The sequence below is a fragment of the Toxotes jaculatrix genome, chromosome 11 (genome assembly GCF_017976425.1).
Source record: "Toxotes jaculatrix isolate fToxJac2 chromosome 11, fToxJac2.pri, whole genome shotgun sequence".
Lineage (NCBI taxonomy): Eukaryota > Metazoa > Chordata > Actinopteri > Toxotidae > Toxotes > Toxotes jaculatrix.
This window is the reverse complement of record NC_054404.1, coordinates 19,335,843-19,355,104: the sequence shown is the minus strand read 5'-3', so window position 1 is coordinate 19,355,104 and position 19,262 is coordinate 19,335,843. Positions and strand designations below refer to the sequence as shown.

The window sequence follows — 19,262 nt, the reverse complement described above, 5'->3', positions numbered from 1 at the left end:
ATGGCGTTTTTTTCGGCCAAAAAAAGTCCAAATTTTTTTTGGCCTCAAAATGTCATAAAAAACGTCATAGTATAGTATGGCGTCAAAATCGGCCAAAAAAAGTCCAAATTTTTTTTGGCCTCAAAATGTCATAAAAAACGTCATAGTATAGTATGGCGTTTTTTTCGGGCAAAAAAAGTCCAAATTTTTTTTGGCCTCAAAATGTCATAAAAAACGTCATAGTATAGTATGGCGTTTCTTTCGGCCAAAAAAAGTCCAAATTTTTTTTGGCCTCAAAATGTCATGAAAAACGTCATAGTATAGTATGGCGTTTTTTTCGGCCAAAAAAAGTCCAAATTTTTTTTGGCCTCAAAATGTCATAAAAAACGTCATAGTATAGTATGGCGTCAAAATCGGCCAAAAAAAGTCCAAATTTTTTTTGGCCTCAAAATGTCAAAAAAAAACGTCATAGTATAGTATGGCGTCAAAATCGGCCAAAAAAAGTCCAAATTTTTATTGGCCTCAAAATGTCATAAAAAACGTCATAGTATAGTATGGCGTTTTTTTCGGGCAAAAAAAGTCCAAATTTTTTTTGGCCTCAAAATGTCATAAAAAACGTCATAGTATAGTATGGCGTCAAAATCGGCCAAAAAAAGTCCAAATTTTTTTGGGCCTCAAAATGTCATAAAAAACGTCGTAGTATAGTATGGTGTCAAAATCGGCCAAAAAAAGTCAAAAAATTTTTTTGGCCTCAAAATGTCATAAAAAACGTCATAGTATAGTATGGCGTTTTTTTCGGGCAAAAAAAGTCCAAATTTTTTTTGGCCTCAAAATGTCATAAAAAACGTCATAGTATAGTATGGCGTTTCTTTCGGCCAAAAAAAGTCCAAATTTTTTTTGGCCTCAAAATGTCATGAAAAACGTCATAGTATAGTATGGCGTTTTTTTCGGGCAAAAAAAGTCAAAATTTTTTTTGGCCTCAAAATGTCATAAAAAACGTCATAGTATAGTATGGCGTCAAAATCGGCCAAAAAAAGTCCAAATTTTTTTTGGCCTCAAAATGTCATAAAAAACGTCATAGTATAGTATGGCGTTTTTTTCGGGCAAAAAAAGTCCAAATTTTTTTTGGCCTCAAAATGTCATAAAAAACGTCATAGTATAGTATGGCGTCAAAATCGGCCAAAAAAAGTCCAAATTTTTTTGGGCCTCAAAATGTCATAAAAAACGTCGTAGTATAGTATGGTGTCAAAATCGGCCAAAAAAAGTCAAAAAATTTTTTTGGCCTCAAAATGTCATAAAAAACGTCATAGTATAGTATGGCGTTTTTTTCGGGCAAAAAAAGTCCAAATTTTTTTTGGCCTCAAAATGTCATAAAAAACGTCATAGTATAGTATGGCGTTTCTTTCGGCCAAAAAAAGTCCAAATTTTTTTTGGCCTCAAAATGTCATGAAAAACGTCATAGTATAGTATGGCGTTTTTTTCGGGCAAAAAAAGTCAAAATTTTTTTTGGCCTCAAAATGTCATAAAAAACGTCATAGTATAGTATGGCGTCAAAATCGGCCAAAAAAAGTCCAAATTTTTTTTGGCCTCAAAATGTCATAAAAAACGTCATAGTATAGTATGGCGTTTTTTTCGGCCAAAAAAAGTCCAAATTTTTTTTGGCCTCAAAATGTCATAAAAAACGTCATAGTATAGTATGGCGTCAAAATCGGCCAAAAAAAGTCCAAATTTTTTTTGGCCTCAAAATGTCATAAAAAACGTCATAGTATAGTATGGCGTCAAAATCGGCCAAAAAAAGTCCAAATTTTTTTTGGCCTCAAAATGTCATAAAAAACGTCATAGTATAGTATGGCGTTTTTTTTCGGCCAAAAAAAGTCCAAATTTTTTTTGGCCTCAAAATGTCATAAAAAACTTCATAGTATAGTATGGCGTTTTTTTCGGCCAAAAAAAGTCCAAATTTTTTTTGGCCTCAAAATGTCATAAAAAACGTCATAGTATAGTATGGCGTCAAAATCGGCCAAAAAAAGTCCAAATTTTTTTTGGCCTCAAAATGTCAAAAAAAACGTCATAGTATAGTATGGCGTCAAAATCGGCCAAAAAAAGTCCAAATTTTTTTTGGCCTCAAAATGTCAAAAAAAACGTCATAGTATAGTATGGCGTTTTTTTTTCGGGCAAAAAAAGTCCAAATTTTTTTTGGCCTCAAAATGTCATAAAAAACGTCATAGTATAGTATGGCGTCAAAATCGGCCAAAAAAAGTCCAAATTTTTTTGGGCCTCAAAATGTCATAAAAAACGTCGTAGTATAGTATGGTGTCAAAATCGGCCAAAAAAAGTCAAAAAATTTTTTTGGCCTCAAAATGTCATAAAAAACGTCATAGTATAGTATGGCGTTTTTTTCGGGCAAAAAAAGTCCAAATTTTTTTTGGCCTCAAAATGTCATAAAAAACGTCATAGTATAGTATGGCGTTTCTTTCGGCCAAAAAAAGTCCAAATTTTTTTTGGCCTCAAAATGTCATGAAAAACGTCATAGTATAGTATGGCGTTTTTTTCGGGCAAAAAAAGTCCAAATTTTTTTTGGCCTCAAAATGTCATAAAAAACGTCATAGTATAGTATGGCGTCAAAATCGGCCAAAAAAAGTCCAAATTTTTTTTGGCCTCAAAATGTCATAAAAAATGTCATAGTATAGTATGGCGTCAAAATCGGCCAAAAAAAGTCCAAATTTTTTTTGGCCTCAAAATGTCAAAAAAAACGTCATAGTATAGTATGGCGTTTTTTTTCGGGCAAAAAAAGTCCAAATTTTTTTTGGCCTCAAAATGTCATAAAAAACGTCATAGTATAGTATGGCGTCAAAATCGGCCAAAAAAAGTCCAAATTTTTTTTGGCCTCAAAATGTCATAAAAAACGTCGTAGTATAGTATGGTGTCAAAATCGGCCAAAAAAAGTCAAAAAAATTTTTTGGCCTCAAAATGTCATAAAAAACGTCATAGTATAGTATGGCGTTTTTTTCGGGCAAAAAAAGTCCAAATTTTTTTTGGCCTCAAAATGTCATAAAAAACGTCATAGTATAGTATGGCGTTTCTTTCGGCCAAAAAAAGTCCAAATTTTTTTTGGCCTCAAAATGTCATGAAAAACGTCATAGTATAGTATGGCGTTTTTTTCGGCCAAAAAAAGTCCAAATTTTTTTTGGCCTCAAAATGTCATAAAAAACGTCATAGTATAGTATGGCGTCAAAATCGGCCAAAAAAAGTCCAAATTTTTTTTGGCCTCAAAATGTCAAAAAAAACGTCATAGTATAGTATGGCGTCAAAATCGGCCAAAAAAAGTCCAAATTTTTTTTGGCCTCAAAATGTCATAAAAAACGTCATAGTATAGTATGGCGTTTTTTTCGGGCAAAAAAAGTCCAAATTTTTTTTGGCCTCAAAATGTCATAAAAAACGTCATAGTATAGTATGGCGTCAAAATCGGCCAAAAAAAGTCCAAATTTTTTTGGGCCTCAAAATGTCATAAAAAACGTCGTAGTATAGTATGGCGTCAAAATCGGCCAAAAAAAGTCCAAATTTTTTTTGGCCTCAAAATGTCATAAAAAACGTCATAGTATAGTATGGCGTTTTTTTCGGACAAAAAAAGTCCAAATTTTTTTTGGCCTCAAAATGTCATAAAAAACGTCATAGTATAGTATGGCGTTTTTTTCGGCCAAAAAAAGTCCAAATTTTTTTTGGCCTCAAAATGTCATAAAAAACGTCATAGTATAGTATGGCGTCAAAATCGGCCAAAAAAAGTCCAAATTTTTTTTGGCCTCAAAATGTCATAAAAAACGTCATAGTATAGTATGGCGTCAAAATCGGCCAAAAAAAGTCCAAAATTTTTTTTGGCCTCAAAATGTCATAAAAAACGTCATAGTATAGTATGGCGTCAAAATCGGCCAAAAAAAGTCCAAATTTTTTTTGGCCTCAAAATGTCATAAAAAACGTCATAGTATAGTATGGCGTTTTTTTCGGACAAAAAAAGTCCAAATTTTTTTTGGCCTCAAAATGTCATAAAAAACGTCATAGTATAGTATGGCGTTTTTTTCGGCCAAAAAAAGTACAAATTTTTTTTGGCCTCAAAATGTCATAAAAAACATCATAGTATAGTGTGGCGTTTGTTTCGGCCAAAAAAAGTCCAAATTTTTTTTGGCCTCAAAATGTCATAAAAAACGTCATAGTATAGTATGGCGTTTGTTTCGGCTAAAAAAAGTCTAAATTTTTTTTGGCCTCAAAATGTCATAAAAAACGTCATAGTATAGCATGGCGTCAAAATCAGCCAAAAAAAGTCAACATTTTTTTTGGCCTCAAAATGTCATAAAAAACGTCATAGTATAGTATGGCGTTTTTTTTCGGCCAAAAAAAGTACAAATTTTTTTTGGCCTCAAAATGTCATAAAAAACGTCATAGTATAGTATGGCGTTTTTTTCGGTCAAAAAGAAAAGTTTTTTTGGCCTCAAAATGTCATAAAAAACGTCATAGTATAGTATGGCGTTTTTTTTCGGGCAAAAAAAGTCATATTTTTGTATGACCTCAAAATGTCATAAAAAACGTCATAGTATAGTAAGGCGTCAAAATCGGCCAAAAAAAGTCAACATTTTTTTTTTACCTCAAAATGTCATAAAAAACGTCATAGTATAGTAAGGTGTCAAAATCGGCCAAAAAAAGTCATACTTTAGTAAGACCTCAAAATGTCATAAAAAACGTCATATGGCTGTAAGGCGTCAAAATATGCCAAAAAAAGTCATATTTTAGTATGACTTCAAAATGTCCTAAAAAACGTCATAGTATAATATAGCTGTTGCTCCGAGCTAAGTGGGGGTGGGTGGGGGGGGGGGGGGGGGGGTTCTCAGCCGGCTGACCCATAGAGTAACCGCCTCTCTGCCAAATATGGAAAGTACACTCCCACTAAAATCCAAGATGGCGCAGCTCAAATGCCCGTGGTTTGGTCACAAAACCGACTCCCCGAAACCAATGGGTGACTTCACGGATGCGACGTGTTTTATACAGTCTACGAACCTAACGTTAGACTGGGATGATTCCGCACCACTGGACTCGATGAAACTAATATTTTGCATATTAAAGGGGGATACGAGTTTTAATTAAAAAAAATTAAAAAATAGTTTTAAATAAACATTGTGTTTGAGTATGCATAGTATGTGTGAGCATAATGTAGCTTACTTTTGTACACTCTACTTATTGTATATCATGTGTATCATTAGATTGTTTTTATATTGCAAATAAAGTATTCATGTTATAATCACAGTTCCACTTACATCAGACGTGTCCAAACTGTTCCACAAAGGGCCGGTGTGGCTGCAGGTTTTTGTTCCAACCAAGCAGCAGCAGCACACCAGACTTGACTCATTTAATCAACTGATCTTCTTCAGACAGTTGATTGGTCACACTGTGTGCTCTTCATTGGTTGGAACAAAAACCTGCAGCCACACCGGCCCTTTGTGGAACAGTTTGGACACCACTGACTTACATCCTTTGTGCAATCGGGTAAAAGACCTCTCCAAACCAAGCTCCCGGGCTGAATTTCAACCCCAGCCCGCCCCTGATCCCGACAGTTATTGTATCTGTTCTAACCGCCAAAATAATTTAACAGCAGAGAAATTGAACCATTCCTCATTGAGTCAGGATCTCTTGTTCTCTCCGTACCATACGCTACCGTTTTACAACCACTAGAGGTCAGTAAAGCACCGTGGACAGGACCGAAACGCATCACCGTGTGGAAGCAGTCAAACCCTGCTGGTTCGTGTCCACGACCGACCAGCAGTTAACTCATTGTAAAACTAAATGAAAATATTAACACGCAGACACTTTGCAAACCAGCGTCATGCTGCTGGAGTTGTAAATAAAAATAAACAAAAGCCTCACCTAAAGCAAAACTTTTTTTCTTGAACATTTTGTTTGTCCAAACTACAAGTGGCTTTGAATTTAACTGCCCTGACCCGACTTATAACCACGACGAACAACAACAACAACAACAACAACAATAATAATAATAATAATAATAATAATAATAATAATAATAATGGACAGAGACACTGACTCATGTTTGTTAGACATTTTACACAGTAAAAGACGGCGCCTTTCAAAGTGAGCTTATTAAGCAAGTTTAAATGAAACTCCCAATGCTTCCTCACAGTGTTGGTAATAACAGATCAGTGATCTGGATTCAGACATTTTTTAAGCATCAGACGTGTTGTGTGTTGTACGGTTGTTGGTGCTCTGACAGCTTTATTTAGTGTTTAGTTTGCTGCCTGTTTTATTCCAGAGAGCCTGAACCCACCCGCCCAAATAAAGCCAGAAGTAGACCTGTCCATAAACGTGCACTGGCAGATATTTGACATTAGATTACAATAAGCGACGATGTTAATAATAATAATAATAATAATAATAATAATAATAATAATAATAATAATAATACGTTGAAACAACATTCAGATGTATCTTCTGTTATGATCTTGTGTTTCCTTAAAAGGCTAATTTAATTTCCCAGCATCTGAAGTATTGGTCGTTTTATACGAACTAATTCCTGAAAACCAAAAACCAAAATATTTATAAAATAAATAGAAAATAATTTTAATATACTTGTAGGTAAGCAACCCAATTTCAGAGGAGCATGTGTTTATTTTTAACCCGCCTCATGACGGTGACTCGGCTGTTGTGTTGTGTTGTGTTGTGTTGTGTTGTGTGTGTGTGTGTGTTACTCCTGTATATAGGCCCTCGGTGCGCGGCCATGGCCGCAGCTTTGTTGTGCTGCTCTCCAGTCACTGATCCACTCACACACAGGGGTGGCAGCTCCACCAAACACCTGAGCATTCAGCCTTGAATAACTCTGACACGCAGCGACTCATCAGTGGGAAGGTGTTAGTGAACTCTGAAGACTGTCAGTCTTCACGCCGCGTCCTGTGCAGCTGACAAAAAAAGCTCTAAATCTTGGCTGAGGCTCGTTTGTGTCTCCGGTGTCTCCCAGACATCCCATCCAGCAATTGTTCAGTGTGAACCCCATCCTAATAGAACCTGGAGACAAATGAGGAAAAAAAAATAAATAAATAAAACGAACAGCAACGAAACAAGAACAAGTTCTCTACAGAAATCCAGTTAGAAAACAAAAACCAAAAAAGTCCTAAATGAAGGCCGCCTGATAGCGCAATTATGATGGTGCTAAATATTAGCCTCGGAAACAGGCTGGACTTTAATGGAGCTGATTTGATGTTTGCGCAACATTGTTGTGCATAATTAAAAATAATCACTTGCTGGTACCAACACTGCGCACACATACACCCCACCCTAAAAAAATCCCTCTGACCCTGTCACAGGCCTTACAGCAGGCTAAGCAGGCTACCTTGAGCTTTTCTACTGGTTCAGTTGAGTGTGTTAAATGTCCTTAAGATATGTGTGCGTGTGCGCGCGCGAGTGTGTGTGTGTGTGTGTGTGTGCGCGCGTGTGCGAGGGGGCTCCTCTCTGGACGAATCCGTTCCGTGTTGCGCGTTCGAGTCCGCCTCTCCGCGCCCCTGCTTCCCATTGACGCACTTTTTAAGCGTCTTCCCCTTCTCCACCTTAAGGCGAGCAGCAGCGGCAGCGACCAATCACCATGCCATTACAGCTTTCAGAGGAAGCTGTTTATGGGACTGCAGCGCTAATTAGGCTCATGAACTAACAAATCTGCCTGCACGAACCCTGCGAGGAAAACGATCACATCCATGGATTAGTCTGGGAGTAGCCGAGCACTTTTTATTTTTTGGCTTTCTCGGCACTGCCGCCTTTTCCCAACTTATTTACTGCGCAGAAACTTTCCCCCTTTCTTGGGTGTGGAGTATTTTTTAAGCGAGAGCGCCTACGACGACTTTAACTTAAACTGGGGAATCTGGACTATCAGACCATGTTTCAACCTACACCCAAGAGGTGTTTTACTATAGAGTCTTTAGTGGCGAAGGATAATCCTGTACCGGCGTCCCGCTCCGAGGAGCCCATCAGGCCAGCGGCTCTCAGCTATGCAAACTCCGGCCAGATGAACCCCTTTCTGAACGGCTTTCACTCCGGCGGCAGGGGCGTCTACTCTAACCCGGACTTGGTGTTCGCCGAGGCGGTCTCTCATCCGCCAAACTCCGCCGTCCCGGTGCATCCGGTGGCCCCGCCGCACGCTCTCGCCGCTCACCCGCTTTCCTCCTCACACAGTCCGCACCCTCTTTTTGCCAGCCAGCAAAGGGACCCCTCAACTTTCTACCCCTGGTTATTACACAGATATAGGTACTTGGGTCACAGATTTCAAGGTAAGTTGTCAAAGTGCTTCGTTTGGTTCACTTTTACGCACGAAACGCGCAAAGCGGCTGGAGAGATTTTTTTCTCTTCCCATCAGTACAGAGAACAGGATGTAGATGGAATTAAAAACGTGTGAAGCTGTAGCAGAGCAGTTTTAAAGCCTATCAACTCCAATCCTCAGGCCAAAACAGACGCGTACTATTTAAAAGATTATTTCGCTTAAAATGACCCTGTAATGAATTTATTTATTTAGAAATAAAGTAGAATAATCTTGAGGAAAGAAATAATTGTTTTCTTGGCCTCTATAGCCGCCTGCTGCTCGAAGTGTCTGTTCAGTGCTAAAAAAAAGACCACTGGCAATTTTGACATGTTTGTATACTGTTAGTCTGCAGGTTATAAATAGCACATGATCTACATTCACGCGTAAGAAAATAGTGTAGCTCGTTGCTCTGCAGTTTAGATTGATAAGACATTTTAAATGCAAAGATACATTTTTGTTTTAAAGGAAAATCAAATGAAACAATGTGAATGGTTAATTCAGGAGCCTATTGCTCATTTTCTAAGGCTGGCATGGGTCAGATTTGAGGTCATTTTAATTTTATTAACTACACTGACTTTACTTCGAGGCGTTTAGACTCTAAGAAATTCGGTTTATTGTTTTTTTTTGTTTCATGGTTTTTAATTAGTACTTGTTTAGTTTTTTTTCCCTGACAAATTAAAGCTAAATTATCATATTTCTCAGGAATCGATTCTAAATGAATTTCTAACGTGGTATTTAGCTGCTGTTTATTTAAACGTCTTCGTGCTTTTTTTTGCATTTTACCTGCGATTTTGTTTACAAAGGCTGTTTTTGAGCTAATTTAATTAGGCCCAGGATTATACCTCCGCTTTGTTTTGCTTCCCTCTGTCCTCCTTTATGCGGTGCTTTCACACATGCTAGATAAAGAAAGTCTACAATGAACAATAACTGAAATATAGACACGTTTTTAATCAATTATCTTCTTTTATCGGCTGATGTCCAGCTTCTCCTCAGACAGCATCCTCCTGCCATATTTCCAGTCTTGCCCTCAGTGCACTATTGTCTCATAGTTGTGCGGCCTGCTGGTTGTTATGCAAATGTTAATATCTTATAAAATAAGCCAAAACAAAATAGGATCATGACACATCCTCGTTTTCTGCTCGTTTCCAGGTAATGAAACGAGTCCAGAGAGCTTCCTTTTGCACAACGCGCTGGCCAGAAAGCCCAAAAGAATCCGGACTGCTTTTTCACCTTCGCAACTCCTGCGGCTCGAACACGCGTTTGAGAAAAACCATTACGTGGTGGGAGCAGAAAGAAAACAGCTCGCCCACAGCCTTAGCCTCACAGAAACTCAGGTAAGAGACACTTCATTTCATTTGACATTAAACTGCACATCGGGTATTTTTATTTTTTTATTTCACCTTCAACAGTGCTTCTGTTTTTTCATTTTTAATTTTATTGCTGCTTCCTCGTGTATCGTGTGACGTTTTGGCTGTTATAACAGGCCCATTTCCACTTTATAGCTATTTTTATTGTTATCATAAAAAGCAATTTCTCACATTATGGCTGATGTTGTAGACTATATGGGACATTTTATTTATTTATTATTATTATTATTATTATTATTATTGTTATTATTTTATTTTTTCCTGAGCGTGGCACAGTGCGTCACGTCAGCTTTTTAAAACCAGGCCACTGTAAAATGACCGGATACTGACGCACGAAAACAAAGAGACGCGGTATCATTTGAAAAACAATGATTTTTAAATAATCAGCTACCAAATTGTTTCTACACACCAGGTTCCATAAATGCATGTTGTCAGTGGAAGACAGAGGCTTTCTGTTGGATCAAATCCACCGTCATTGTATAGGCCTAACCTCATTTCAGGAGGGGTTGAATTACTTTGTTTTGGGGGGGAGAATGTTGCCTTTCAAAATGGAGGGCAAATTAACCAGTTAACCATTTTATGGGATAGGCGATACAAAGAGCGAGGCGGGTTCACTGAATTCCCCCTGCCATATTTAAGATGCTGTTTGAGCCCATCAGCCGCTGTCTTTTGTCCGCCGTGTCTCCTTTGGACGGCGGGGCCTTTGGAGGAGCTGAAGGGAGAAATGAACCATCACGTACTTCAATTAGCCCACTGAAGGCTTATTAAATGCACCTCAGTTGCCATTTAAGAGCTAAAAGGGCTGCAGAGTGACAAAGCAGGAACAGACAATTTATCGATTTTGATGTTGTTAATTCTCCACGGTACCTTTTATTAACAGAGCCGAGTCGATTTAGAGGAGTGTGTGAAAATATATGTTAAATATGTGACATGGATGTGATTCCTTTGTTTCTTTTACATTGAAACGCTGGCAGAAATACTCCTATTGTGGAGGGGGAAAAAAATCCTGACCTACTTTAGGTGAAAAAGTTTTTCCAGAATCACATGTTTGTGAGTCTGTAAATTTAAAAACAAAACAAAACAATTTTTATTTACTCCCGCTCTTTGCTTTTAATTTCATTCCCCCCCCCTTTTTTTATTTTGAAGGACATAATGTGGGATGTAATGGATGATGACCTGCGCGGTTTTATTTTTAAACAGAGCTGACTGACCTCTTATAGGCTGAGTTCACTTTTAGCTCATAAACTCATTAAATTAATATTATTTCTTAGAGTGATAATTATAATCTGAGGATTTAAATTCATGGATTCGTGCTTTCCTGGGAATATAATTGATCTTTGTTTATTCTAGCGGTTATTTGTTCTATGATCATCAACTACAGGGCACAGTTTACCTTTGTATTTCCACCGCGCCGCTGCCTTGTATTCAGTGCTGTAGTCCAAACAATGTGTCCCTTTTACGCGTGGTTTTTACGCACTGGCCAATCGCGGTTTATCTCGTGATACTGATCCAGTCTTTTTTTTCTTTTTCTTTTTTTTTTTACTCCTCAGGTAAAAGTGTGGTTTCAGAACCGGAGGACAAAGTTCAAGCGACAGAAGTTGGAGGAGGAGGGCTCGGAGTCTCAGCAGAAGAAGAAAGGATCGCATCACATAAACCGGTGGAGACTGGCGACTAAACAGGCGAGCCCAGAGGAAATTGATGTCACATCGGACGATTAAAAAAAAAGACTAAGCGTCTGTGTGAAGGAGGACATGGATAAAGGATGCCGTGTAGAAACAATGAGAGGGTTAAAAAGCCAATGTCACATTTCAGATCTACGGAGATCGGCAGCTGAGGGTGAGAGAAACCCGACTGGTGGCACTGCTTTCACCATGTGGGTCTGTCAATCCAGATGACCCGGGAAAATGTGACTGACAGTGTCTCAGTCCACCTACCTGCACCCTTCCACGCACCAACCACCACCACTACAACCCCCCCACCTACCCACCACCAATTATTTTTCTCTCTCCAATTCATATTGGACGTTTGCACTTCAGAAGGTTTTTTTTTTTTAATTATAATTTTTTCTATAAATTAAAAAAACAAAAACGTTTCCTCTCAAGATACCAAAACACCAAACTGCTTTTGTAAAACTTGAACTGCATGGTATAGTTTTCTCCTGGTAGTTGTTTTAATTTGACAAGTTTTCTCAAACCAAGACAAAAAAAAAAATCAATTTTGTTTTTAACTCTATTTTCAAACTGAGAGATGTCGTGCTTCTTCCTTTTTACAAAGTGTGCAGTCTTTAATTAATGATTCTCGTGTAAAAGTGATTGTGAAAACATATGAAGTAGCGGTGCTGCGTTATAGTGTTTTTTTTTTTAAGAAAAGAGAACAAAAAGTGAATTTCGATTTAACAAAAAAATCTTTCTAAAAAGTGAATCAGACCACAGATAAAGTACTTAAAGGGAAGGTATCAGGACATTCCTTTAACTTAAAAAGCTTTACCAATGTGTCGCTGTGGCCCCATGCAGTCTTCTGTCAGGACTTGACCCTCCAGTGAAAGTTGCCACGAAGGACTAAACGCAAGAATTGAGAAAAACTAAAAAAGAAAAAAAGAAAAAAAAGAAAAAAAAACTTCAAGCACTGAGCGTATTCCATGTACAGAAATGCTAAAAGTTAATGTTTCTGTTAAACCCTCTTTTACAGAATGTAAATAATTTTTGTGTTTGTGTTAAGTTTGCTACAATTTTAACACAAAGTATACTTCCAAGAAGTATGTAATTGTCAATATTTTGTCAATAAAGTTTTATCAATATGTTGCGCGCAGTAAAAGTAATAGGCTTCTGATTACACAGAGAGAAGCTGGGAGGAGGCCTCTGACAAAATCAAGCTTTCAGGGCGATGATCTTTAATCTTTGTGTCATCAGGTGCACAGTGAGGTTTGATTATAAACACTAGAGTTTAATTTCTTAAAACACACACACAGAGGCTCATACATAGAGAGAGAGAGAGAGGAAAATGCTGCAGCATGTAACGTGTTGTCGTCTCAGTCTGGAATGGACGGCATTAGTTTTATTTTAAAGGGGCTGCAGCCTCTGCTCCGCTCCTGCTACAAAGACTCTCTACAAGCTTTTGTGAAGGTGCAAATCAGTTTGGGCAATTATCATGCGAGTAATATGAGGGGGAAAGGGGATGCATTGCCCAGTGGTCCACTTTAATCTCTTAATCCACGGATCCAAGGGGGCTTGGTTGGACATAATTTAGCACAATCTGACTACCCCTCACGACGCGATAAGGGAAGGTTGCAGCGTGCCGCAAAATGGGATCTTTGTTTAAAATCTTGTCTTGTAGGCTCCATGATGCTGCAAGCTGCTGCTTTGGACCGAACAGAAACATTACAGGACTTCGTTAGGAGCCTGTAGGCTGAACTAAAAAAAAAAAGATGCTATTTACAGCAGGAAACTATTCCCGTGTTTACACACAAACAAACCAACAACAACAACAATGAACACATGCAGCTCAGTCTGAAATCAGACTAATTTAAACTGGATTATGATTTTTCTTTTTTTTTTTTCTTGTGTAGAAACAACAAGCCCAACTTCAGTGTGTTTTCTGGTGCAAGGTGCATGTGTTTGTTTAATTGTTTCATAAACTAAAAAGAGCTGTTTTTGTGGTTGGGGAGGGGGGGCACAGCATATAGGGAATTCTTAATCGGCCCATAGATTATAAACAGCAATAAAAATCTTTAGAGAATACCATTAGCTTTGAAAAAAAAAAAAAAAAACCTAAAAGCTTTATTACAAACCCAGCTTTGAAATAGGGGGGATTAGAGGACTGAAAGGGTCCCACAATAGTTAGAAGAAAAGGTTTCATGCTAATGAGGTTAATGCCCTTTGTATCTCCGGACTCCACAACTTCATTACTCCTATCTCGGGCAACACCGAGCGGCTCAGAGCTTCACAATCCACTCGAGCTTTTCCCTTCCCTGCCTATAAAGAAGGATTTGATAGCAGTCCTGTTCAAACTAGATAATTATATCTTTTCAAGTTGGAATTAAGATAAAGAAAGTGCAGTGGAGGCGGTGAGCCTTGATCCGCCGCAAACAAATTTGGCGCATTCTCCCCCCCTCTGTGCGCCTGTATGGACACACAGGAGACAGGACAGGCTTCTCATTAGAGCCTGGCGCAATTTGATTAATTCAGACGTTCAGACGTGTTTGATTTTAACCTGCAAAGATATTTCTTTTCTTTTTTTTCTTTTTTAAAATAAAAATGTCTGTAACTGTTTATGGAAAGAAATTATTTTTTTTTGCGGACATAAGAATTTATCAGGTTAAGATACAAAATCATTTAAAGCCCTAATTTACAGAAGTAAAAGCTCGGGCTCCTGGTCACTGTCTTTATATTCTAAAACGCTAAAGGAAATAGCAAACGACTCCTTATTCTGAAGGCACCAACCAAAATATATTTAAATAATAATAATAATAAATAGGCATTTTATATTTAAGATTGCACTTTTCTGTAAAGCTTTCTAGAGTCTGAGTCAAAATTAGGTTCATCCTGAATTATCGGGAAAAAATCGCAGTGCGCGTGTGTACGTTGCAAACCACAGAGCTCGTCTTATATTTACATGATTTATTTTTTTGCGTCCTAAAAATTCAGCGCGCTCTTTCTTTGCTGATCCTGTTAGAGGACGATCAAGCGCAATTTGAGACTAAGGTCACATGAATATAATTGGTTTGGACAGAATTCAAACTGTGTGTCTGTGTGTGAGTGTGTGTGTGTGTTATGATGTGAAGTGGGCCCTCATATATCAGATCTTTCTTCCAGTCGCTCGTGCTGTGCGTTAAGGGCCAGCTGTGGGGACCTTTGGTGACCCGCTTATCTAAACTTAAGCTTCTCCGCTGCAGGGGCCAAACTCCCCATAAAACATCACAGCTCGTGAACAGTTTGATTATTCCTTAAATATTCACGACCGAACCAGTTTGGACATTTTTTGGACCGAAGCCCCCGCTGCATTAAACATTTAGCCTGCAACGTGAAATGATTATCCGGCACTGAAAAGAGTAGTCGGTCCTATCAAGTGACCCCACTGACCCAAAACCTCTAATCTGCAATTAGTAGGTATAATTACGTCCGCTGACACCGCTAATGTGAATGGTGTCTGAGGGAGGGGATAGGTGGAAGACAGGCTCCGCATTAGCGCTAAAAGTCAATAATTGATCGGGAGAAGTGGCTTTTGAAAGGATGGCTTTGGATAGTTTGTCAACATGTTGTCTGCGGAGGAGGCTGGCCGGCGCAGGCCTATCTGTTTTTTTTTTTTTTTTTTTTTTGTTCATCTCGTCAGGGTGAAATAAATGTCTCCGAGGTGGCACCTGTAGGCCGGTCCCCTGTCACAAAGCCACGTCAGGACTAACTTGATCTGTCCTGTTTCACAAATTGCCTCTGAAATTGATCCTTGAAACGAGAGAATGAACCCTACACAATTCCCTTGGCCTTGACATAAGGTGCAGCGATAAATATACAAGACTAATGAGCAATTACCATACAATCACCCTTCAAATAGCTTACATAATAATAAATTAAACAGCGGAGCCGAGGATTCAGTTTCTTTCTTTATTATTAATAACGAGGGAGGGGCGTTTGCAGCCATGATGTGCTCTGATGATTATGTTTTCCAAATGCAGCAATTTTGCAATTTGCCATCGCGTACAGTCAGCACTTATTGACTCGGACTGAATAACTGCTCCACTGACTTTTTACTGGCATGAAAACACAACTGCGCAGACGCGGGAAGAAAAATTGATCCCGCGTTTTTGTTATTGTTATGGATTTGAATGGATTTTTCATTAAGATTTTGAGGCAGATGAGACGTTTGAGTGTATGTCTACACACACATACACACACACACCGGTCTTAAATGCAGCATGTATCGGCCTGCTGCGTTCAATGACTTAAATCGTTTGCGTTAACGTCTAAACTCTCCACTGGATTGGGCCAGACAATGGATTCCAGTCAATACATTGTCTAAAATAAACTAAGATGATGTTTTTATTATAATTTTTGTAATATGTAAAACTGCATTTGGACACAGTTATTTATTCTGCTGTCTCTGCCCTAATTAGCTTGCTAAGTGTCCCTTTTTCTTTTCTTTTTTTTAATTCTCCATCACAATTAATGAATTCAGAGCAGGGTTACAGCTTGTAGACACACACACTCTAAGAGCCTGGCACCGAAATGTGATTGTTAATAGATGAACGAAGCCAAGAGCCACATTACAAGCTGCTTTGACAGACCCATGCAGAGTTTCACTCAGTAGGTTTTGGTGCTCCATTGCCCGTGTTCACTGAGGTCACCACGCTGACAACACAAGACCAAGAGATGTTGCAGACCTCCAAGTGACAAATGGCCATTTCACGATGAAATATTCATCGAGAGCTGCGATTCAGAAACACTAAACTTTTTTCCACCTGCACAGACGCCTCTTTCTTCCCTCTGTCAAGCTTCCTTTTGGCCTTGGTCCCATAATGCCCCTGTGCAGAGTCCACAGACACCTCCAGCATCTGCCTGAACTCGGCCCGCTCTGTGCCGTAACCACGCTGCACAGGCAAAGCTCAGTTTAGGAGGCCGCAGAAAATTTTACTGCCTCCATTAGCCATTTTCCCTCTTATTATTTTAATTGGCCTCAGCAGTAAACATCTATTTCCAGTGCATTAATATTCTTATGGCCTGCTGAAATGCCTCAGATTCCAGACGTTTATTTTCTTTAATGATAGGGGGAATTTGGGCCGTAATGTTATGCAGTTTCATTTGCATATAAGTGTTTCCCACATATCCACCAGCTCTGAAGAAAGCAACTGTCGACCCCCTGTCCTCTGAAGTTCCAAACTGCAAACATTTTATAGGTTGTATCTGCAACCAGCATTCCCCTCAGCGCACTAATATGTAACATATGGTGGACTGTACACCTGATAAAATACCTCAGGGGCCCTGCAGTTTGGAAAATCCTCAATTCGCTCCCTAAATAAAACAAACAATGGCCTCACTAAATATATCACATGTGCCTGCTGAACTATTTCGTGTCTCTTGACCTGCGAGTCCCCTCCCACATCATCAGCGTTGACACAGTCTATCTGGTTGCTGGACACTGCCCATGGCACAACCAGCAGGTACTTCTGAAAATAATACCACAGATTTTATAACCTCCTGCTCTCACCTGCTGCAGGCTGACTGCAGCTTGTTGAAGCTACATTGCTCTTGTGTCAAACCCATACGAAGGCTACTAATTCTTCTGTCTGTGTTTTGTGTCTTCCAACGTCAGGACATGATCACATCCAGTGAAACAAGCTCACATCTACAACTGGAGTCTCAGTCCACTTTTCCTCTGCTGTTTCTACTCTGTGACAGTGCTGCTAATGTGGCTGCAATTAGAGCTGAAATGGAATATAGCTGCTTACTGTGTGAGTTATTGAGCAGACAGGTGAAACTGTGGGCACCTGTTCTTCTGTCCCTGATTTGCACCCATCTGAACTTTGCTATGTCTCCCCCTCTTGGTAGCTGGGAGGGAGAAAAGTCTGCCCCCAAAAACATGAAATATCAAGTTTCTGTTGGCTGAGTCTGACAGCAGTTGAGTGCTTAGTGTCTGGAAAGTGATGTGGCATAACACACTAGTGGTGGACTTTTTTGGACAGGGGCCTGCGTGCACTTGGATAATGGATGGTGCATCGCTTTTCCTTATTCTTTTTCAGCATGTGAGGCAACAGAGCTTGTGAAACATATTTAAAAGGTAATTTTAGATCTTTGGATTTTTAATTAACTGCTTTAAAATAGACTGGTGTTGAAAAGGTCAAACATTAAACTAAAATAAACCTCACATAAGTAAAGACTATTTATTTTTATTGCCCTTTATATTCTTATTATTGCCCTTTCTTGTAGTGCCTGTGATAAGTTAAGAAATAGACTCAGAAAACTTATTATTAGAACTAATTACTGCTTACATTGGTTTAACTTATGTAAAGCAAACCAATCTGCAGTTATTGTTGTTGTGCAATCACCTACAAATTACCATGACATCAGCCTGTCCCATATTTACTCTGAACAAATTTAAAGCAGCACTACACTCTTGCAACAGATCGCCTGCATAAGCATATGTTTATTTTAATGTTTAATATAGACTGATGACCAGTAGCACAGCATTTTTAGCCTAAGCTCTTTGCAATACCTCATCCTAAGTGGGCCTTTAAAATACATGAAATTCAATAAGAAAATATATTTTAAAAAGCAGTTAAAACACAAACACACACTTGTATAAGAATATTTACCAATAAGTGGTGCTATTTTGCCATTTGAACTTTCCAAAAACACAAAATTTAATTTAAATGAATAACTATGAAAACAATAAATAAAGGACCAATATGGGGATAATATAAACTTTTTAAAAATGTTTATCTGTGTATTGACAGGAAATATGTTGAAGACACAGAGGAAATAAAATGGAAAAGTAGCTTTGTGTCTTTATGTTTTGCTATTTTAAAGAATGACAACTTGCACAAAGTTTTGACTTGATATTTAAATAAATTTTATTCTTTAATTTGGGACATTTTTTTCCCCTTCACAAATTTCTCCCGGGATAAACACGAGAATGACAAGTAACTCTAATTTACAACAGACAACATTCATATGACACCATATGAATGATTTCTTGACACTACTGGTAAATTGCGAAGTTTCAGCCGTTCCATGGCTTCTTGCAACGTCTTCGTAAACGCTGACCAAACTCTTACGTCAGCTCTCATTAGCTTTTCATGTAACACTGAAGTTATTTGTGGCATCGATGCAAAGCTGTGCCAATTCTCTGGTCAGTGCTGTCATAATAACCCTCCTCCCCCCGCTCAGCACATGCTTGAAGTTGGTTTTAACATGACTAATATTCACAAACAATATTTTCTGTGGGGGTTGTGTGTATGTGTGTGTGTGTCTAGTATGTGTGCAAATGCATTTGTGGGTAGCCAGTGGGTACATCTGCATTCTCTGCTCTTCCTAGTGGAAAAATGCTGCAGTGTCCTGGGTTGCGGCTAAAAATGTTTTGATTGTATGTTCAGCACAAACACCTAACTAAAGAAGTGGTTTTGTCCCATGAGCCCGAGGACTGAAGGCTGCAGCTCCAGCTGAGATGAAGCGCAAGTTGGATACAAAACATGGAAGTAATATACAAAACATGAGGTTGGAAAAAGCAAGAGAAGGTCTATGTTTGTAACGCCTTTCCACTGGCGGCAGAAGTTCTTGAATTCCCTGTCGTAAAAGAGAAAAAAAAAGCACAGCCATGTGTTCAAAATGTGTTTCAGGGGGAAAATACAGCGTGCTGATGTGTGTGACATCTAAACACTGACATGTTAAAGCAATGTAGGAAGAGGAGAAAAGGCGTTTAGTGTTTGGTTCAGTTCGTTGGGAGCATAAATGTGGGGTTTCTGTATGGCTGCTCGGAGAGTTGGAGCATTGCTTGACAGACGTGTAAATGATTGGTAGTAGTAATTCAGGTTGTGACATCTATTACGGGCCAACGAACACCTTAGCACCTCCACAGAGAAATGAACCCAA

At 38.6% G+C, this 19,262-nt stretch overlaps 1 protein-coding gene across 1 annotated transcript; it reads left to right on the top strand.

Moving 5' to 3' along the window:
* Positions 1–7,596: 7,596 nt before the first annotated feature.
* On the top strand, positions 7,597–12,402 carry emx2 (empty spiracles homeobox 2). The gene is made up of 3 exons (XM_041050097.1): positions 7,597–8,288; positions 9,467–9,651; positions 11,235–12,402. The coding sequence occupies exons 1-3, from the start codon at positions 7,898–7,900 to the stop codon at positions 11,400–11,402; spliced, it is 744 nt and encodes a 247-aa protein (XP_040906031.1). The 5' UTR covers positions 7,597–7,897; the 3' UTR covers positions 11,403–12,402.
* The last annotated feature ends 6,860 nt before the right edge of the window (positions 12,403–19,262 follow it).